Below are 6,581 nucleotides of genomic sequence, written 5' to 3' on the forward strand. Positions count from 1 at the left end.
TCTTGTAGCAAAAGAACCCATCTAATAAGTCTAGGTTTAGCATCTTTCTTTTCCATAAGATATTTAATAGCAACATGATCTATGTGAATAGTTACTTTAGAATCAACAATATAAGGTCTGAACTTATCACAAGCAAATACAACTGCTAAGAGTTCTTTTTCAGTAGTAGCATAATTTTTCTGAGCATTGTCTAGAGTTTTACTAGCATATTGAATAACATTTAATTTCTTATCAACTCTTTGCCCTAGAACAGCACCTACAGCATAATCACTAGCATCACACATAATTTCAAAGGGTAAATTCCAATCAAGTGGCTGAACAATAGGTGCAGAGATCAATGCTTTCTTAAGTATTTCAAATGCTTCTACAGAATCATCATCAAAGACAAATGGTATATATTTTTGTAATAAATTAGTCAGAGGCCGAGAAATTTTTGAGAAGTCCTTAATGAACCTCCTATAAAAACCGGAATGACCAAGGAAACTTCTTATACCTTTAATGTCCTTGGGACATGGCATCTTTTCAATAGCATCAACCTTGGCTTTATCAACTTCAATACCTCTTTCAGAAATTTTATGCCCCAAGACAATACCTTCATTAACCATAAAGTGGCACTTCTCCTAGTTCAAGACAAGATTAGTTTCTTCACATCTCTGCAAAACTCGATCAAGGTTGCTCAAGCAATCATCAAAAGAGGATCCATAGACGGAGTAATCGTCCATGAAAACCTCACAAATCTTTTCACAAAAGTCAGAGAATATAGCCATCATGCATCTTTGAAAGGTAGCAGGTGCATTACATAAACCAAAAGGCATACGTCTATAAGCAAAAGTACCGAAAGGGCAAGTAAAAGTGGTCTTTGATTGATCATCAGCTGACACAGGTATTTGAGAGAAACCAGAATAACCATCTAGAAAGCAAAAATGTGTATGTTTGGATAATCTTTCTAGCATTTGATCGATAAAAGGTAAGGGGTAATGATCCTTTTTAGTAGCTTTATTCAATTTGCGGAAATCAATTACCATCCTATAACCTGTAATAATTCTTTGCGGGATCAATTCATCTTTATCATTAGGAACGACAGTAATACCTCCTTTCTTAGGAACACAATGGACAAGACTTACCCACTGACTATCAGCAACGGGATAAATTATACCTGCCTCAAGGAGCTTTAGTATTTCATTTCTTACCACTTCTTTCATCTTAGGATTCAGCCGTTGTTGGTGATCACGAACTGGTTTGGCATCGGTCTCTAAATTTATTTTGTGTTGACATAGAGTGGGACTAATGCCCTTAAGATCATCAAGAGTATACCCAATAGCAGTGCGGTGCTTCTTCAGAGTTTTCAATAATCTCTCTTCTTCATGCTCTGAAAGGTTAGCACTAATAATAACAGGATATATCTTTTTCTCATCAAGATAAGCATATTTCAGAGTATCAAGTAATGGTTTAAGCTCAAACACGGGATCACCCTTGGGTGGAGGAGGATCCCCTAGGATTTCTACAGGCAAATTGTGTTTCAGGATGGGTTCCTGTTTAAAGAATACTTCATCTATTTCCCTTCTTTCATTCATAAACATATCATTTTCATGGTCTAGCAAATATTGTTCCAAAGGATCATTAGGAGGTACGGCAATAGAAGCAAGACCAATAATTTCATCCTTACTAGGCAATTCCTCTTCACGGTGTTGTCTACGAAATTTAGAGAAATTAAACTCATGAGACATATCACCTAGACCAATAGTAACAACATCCTTTTCGCAGTCTATCCTAGCATTAATAGTGTTTAAGAAGGGTCTACCAAATATAATGGGACAAAAGCTATCTTGTGGGGAACCAAGAACAAGAAAATTAGCAGGATATTTAGTTTTCCCACACAAGACCTCAACATCTCTAACAATTCCAATGGGTGATATGGTATCTCTATTGGCAAGCTTGATGGTAACATCAATATCTTCTATCTCAGCAGGTGCAATATCATGCATAATTTCTTTGTATAAGTCATGAGGTATAGCACTAGCACTAGCACCCATATCGCATAAGCCATGATAACAATGATCTCCTATTTTAACAGAAATAACAGGCATGCCTACCACAGGTCTATGTTTATCTTTAGCACAAGGTTTGGCAATTCTAGCAGTTTCATCACGGAAATGAATAACATGCCCATCAATATTATCAGACAAGAGATCTTTAACAATAGCAATATTAGGTTCAACTTTAACTTGCTCAGGAGGTGTATAAGTTCTTATATTGCTTTTACGAACCACAATTGAAGCTTTAGCATGATCCTTTATTCTAACAGGGAAAGGTGGTTTCTCAACATAGGTAGTAGGAACAATAGGATCATTATAAGTGATAGTCTTTTCTTCAACTTTAATAGGTGCAGCTACTTTTACTTCTATGGGAGGGTGATATTTAAACCACTTCTCCTTAGGGAGATCAACATGAGTAGCAAAGGATTCACAGAAAGAAGCTACTATCTCAGAATCAAGTCCATATTTAGTGCTAAATTTACGGAAAACATCGGTATCCATAAAAGATTTAACACAATCAAACTTAGGTGTCATACCTGACTCCTTACCTTCGTCGAGATCCCAATCTTCAGAGTTGCGTTTAATTCTTTCCAATAAATCCCATTTGAATTCAATGGTCTTCATCATAAAAGAGCCAGCACAAGAAGTATCGAGCATGGTGCGATTGTTATCAGAAAGCCGAGCATAAGTTTCTTGAATAATTATTTCTCTTGGGAGATCATGATTGGGGCATGAATATAACATTGATTTAAGCCTCCCCCAAGCTTGAGCGATGCTTTCTCCTTCGTGAGGCCAAAAATTATATATATAATTGCGATCACGATGAACAAGATGCATAGGATAGAACTTCTGATGAAATTCCAATTTCAATCGTTTGTAGTTCCATGATCCCATATCATCACATAGCCTATACCATGTCAATGCATCTCAGTTCAAAGATAAAGGGAAGACCTTCTTCTTAATAACATCATCGGGTATACCTGCAAGCTTAAATAATCCACAAACTTCATCCACATATATTAGGTGCTCATCAAGATGCATTGCTCCGTCTCCTGCAAAAGGATTAGCCAGCAGTTTTTCTAACATACCCGAAGGAATTTCAAAGTAGACATTTTCATTTTCAGTAGGTTCAGTAGGTTGAGGAGCAACTCTTTGCTCTACTGGTCGGGGTGAAGATACCCCGAACAAGCCCCTCAGAGGATTACTTTCCATAGTAACAAGTGACAGTAAATTTCAGCACACTATATAAATTTTTCCTTACCAAATTCCACCTACCAAAGGCACTTCACTCCCCGGCAACGGCGCCAGAAAAGAGTCTTGATGACCCACAAGTATAGGGGATCTATCGTAGTCCTTTCGATAAGTAATAGTGTCGAACCCAACGAGGAGCAGAAGGAAATGATAAGCGGTTTTCAGCAAGGTATTCTCTGCAAGCCCTGAAATTATAGGTAACAGATAGTTTTGTGATAAGATAATTTGTAACGAGCAACAAGTAACAAAAGTAAATAAAGTGCAGCAAGGTGGCCCAATCCTTTTTGTAGCAAAGGACAAGCCTGGACAAACTCTTATATAGAGAAAAGCGCTCCCGAGGACACATGGGAATTATCGTCAAGCTAGTTTTCATCACGTTCATATGATTCGCATTCGGTACTTTGATAATTTGATATGTGGGTGGACCGGTGCTTGGGTGCTGTCCTTACTTGGACAAGCATCCCACTTATGATTAACCCCTATTGCAAGCATCCGCAACTACAAAAGAAGTATTAAGGTAAACCTAACCATAGCATGAAACATGTGGATCCAAATCAGCCCCTTACGAAGCAACGCATAAACTAGGGTTTAAGCTTCTGTCACTCTAGCAACCCATCATCTACTTATTACTTCCCAATGCCTTCCTCTAGGCCCAAATAATGGTGAAGTGTCATGTAGTCGACGTTCACATAACACCACTAGAGGATAGACAACATACATCTCATCAAAATATCGAACGATTACCAAATTCACATGACTACTAATAGCAAGACTTCTCCCATGTCCTCAGGAACAAACGTAACTACTCACAAAGCATATTCATGTTCATAATTAGAGGAGTATTAATATGCATATAGGATCTGAACATATGATCTTCCACCAAATAAACCAACTAGCATCAACTACAAGGAGTAATCAACACTACTAGCAACCTACAGGTACCAATCCTAGACTTAGAGACAAGAATTGGATACAAGAGATGAACTAGGGTTTGAGAGGAGATGGTGCTGGTGAAGATGTTGATGGAGATTGGCCTCTCACGATGAGAGGAGCGTTGGTGATGACGATGGCGATGATTTCCCCCTCCCGGAGGGAAGTGTCCCCTGCAGAACAGCTCCGCCAGAGCCCTAGATTGGTTCCGCCAAGGTTCCGCCTCGTGGCGGCTGAGTCTCATCCCGAAAGCTTGCTTATGATTTTTCTTCAGACGAAAGACTTCATATAGCAGAAGATGGGCACCGGAAGGCCATAAGGGGGCCCACGAGGCAGGGGGCGCGCCCAGGGGGGTAGGGCGCGCCTCCACTCTCGTGGCCAGGGTGTGGGCCCCCTCTGGTATTTCTTCCGCTCAATATTTTTTATTATTTCCAAAAATAACTTTCGTGGAGTTTCAGGACTTTTGGAGTTGTGCAGAATAGGTCTCTAATATTTGCTCGTTTTCCAGCCCAGAATTCCAGCTGCCGGCATTCTCCCTCCTTATGTAAACCTTGTAAAATAAGGGAGAATAGGCATAAGTATTGTGAAATAGTGTGTAATAACAGCCCATAATGCAATAAATATTGATATAAAAGCATGATGCAAAATCGACGTATCAGGCCCCATGTACTGAACTTAGGTAAATTATTTTGAAAAACACAAGTGCATGCACAACCCATCTGACCCCCTTTGGCCAAGAGCCATGAATCAGATATTTTTAAAGTGCAAGAGTACGACACGCGCGATGCGGAGAGCTAACCATTTATGTAATTGATACTGAAGCAAAAAACTTAATCAATGACCAAATTAAAATAGTATAATCTATGGACTAATCCTAAAGGCAATGAGGTAAATCACAGACTAAATGAAACTAATGATTGAGCCACAAAGAGCAAACACTATCTTGTAACGCATGAGCCAGTGCATGAAAAGCATATCTGAATGTTTTGACAGAAGTTTCCATGAGAATAGAGTGAAGTGTTGTACCTGATGGGTTGCGCCGCCAATTAGTGCGGCTTGAGTGTGTTCTTGCCTGCGATGGATGCGTTTCTTGTGGATCTGGTTGCCGCGGAGCGCCACCGATGTGACCACCTTTTTTCATGAGGAATAAGCAAACGCTTAAAGTATAGATAAAAATAATAGTACTCCATGAAACAATTCTAGATATTAACCATCACAAGCAAGTCAAACTTTTGACAAATCGAAATGAAAGAGCAGTTCTAGATATAGAAAAAGAACACATTAACTCAGAAAGTATTTTTGTTCCACTATACCACTACCATGAATCAGATGGTCTAATTCAGGTGATATTGATAAACTACATCACATTAATTTTATATGAGAAATGCAACTCATTGTAGGAACCAAATTGCAGGAAACAAGAGACAATTTATACCAAAACATGAACAAAATTTGGCAGCAATAGAGCCTACACTTATATATCATGAAAACAGAAGCAAATCACCTCAGGCCATCTTCTTCTTATAGGTAGGTGCAGAAAGGAAATTATAGGGCTATAATAATGATTCCATACACCGTGAATAGAGCAAGAAAAACATAGAGGCCCCATGTAATGAACTCGGCTAAACTATTTTGAAGAACGCAAGTGTATGCACAACCCATCTGATCCCCTTTGTTCGAGAGACATGAATCAAAGGTTTTAAAGTACAAGTATGACAGGAAGATGCGAATAGTTAAGCATTCATTTAATTAATCCTGAAGTGAAAAACTTAATCAATGACCAAAGTAAAGTAATATAATCCATGAACTTAACCTAAAGCCAATCAGATAAATCACAGAGTAAATTAAACTAATGCTTGAACTACAAAGAGCAGATACGACCTTGTAATGCATGAGCTAGTGCTTGAAAAGCGGATCTGAATATTTTATTAGAAGTGTCCATGAGAATAGAGTTGAATTGATGTACCCGATGAATTGCGGCGCCGTGTAGCGCGACTCGAGCTATCGGAGCGTCCTCCTTCCGGCGATGGGTGTGTTTCTTGCGGATCTGGTTGCCGCGGAGCGCTGGCGACACAGTCGCCTTTCTGTAGTTGTGCACCTTGGCGAGATTCTTCTTGTAGAGCCTGCATCGCTCGCAGCCACGCATGGTGGTGGAAGAAAACCCTAGAGGGCTCTGATCAGAAGTGTGTAGAAATGCGGATGGGTGCAATAATGAATAGCTAGGTTAGGTTATTTATTGGGAGTGGTTGTGCCGCTTAGGGTTGGAAGCGGTGGCGTCGCTTTTGGGCTTTGTTCATTAAGAAACTGAATATCTGAAATAAGAAACAAGAGCAAGTCATGCAGGAAATGCCTAAGCAGGAGAAT

General features: G+C 39.4%; 1 protein-coding gene across 1 annotated transcript; it reads right to left on the bottom strand.

The window, feature by feature from the left end:
* Positions 1-4,140: 4,140 nt before the first annotated feature.
* On the bottom strand, positions 4,141-6,372 carry LOC141021024 (uncharacterized). The gene is made up of 3 exons (XM_073495958.1): positions 6,184-6,372; positions 5,244-5,348; positions 4,141-4,767 (listed from the first exon to the last, which is right to left on the bottom strand). The coding sequence occupies exons 1-3, from the start codon at positions 6,361-6,363 to the stop codon at positions 4,672-4,674; spliced, it is 381 nt and encodes a 126-aa protein (XP_073352059.1). The 5' UTR covers positions 6,364-6,372; the 3' UTR covers positions 4,141-4,671.
* Between the last annotated feature and the right edge of the window lie 209 nt (positions 6,373-6,581).

Source organism: Aegilops tauschii, chromosome 3 (genome assembly GCF_002575655.3).
Source record: "Aegilops tauschii subsp. strangulata cultivar AL8/78 chromosome 3, Aet v6.0, whole genome shotgun sequence".
NCBI classification, from domain to species: domain Eukaryota; kingdom Viridiplantae; phylum Streptophyta; class Magnoliopsida; order Poales; family Poaceae; genus Aegilops; species Aegilops tauschii.

Excerpts from the sequence above, each read along its gene's own strand:
- LOC141021024 (XM_073495958.1), bottom strand. The coding sequence starts at position 6,363 with ATGCGTGGCTGCGAGCGATGCAGGCTCTACAAGAAGAATCTCGCCAAG. Across the intron at positions 5,349-6,183 it reads ACGGCGCCGCAATTCATCGG|GTGGTCACATCGGTGGCGCT; the intron begins GTACATCAATTC and ends TCATGAAAAAAG. Across the intron at positions 4,768-5,243 it reads TTGGCGGCGCAACCCATCAG|GTTTACATAAGGAGGGAGAA; the intron begins GTACAACACTTC and ends TTATTTTACAAG.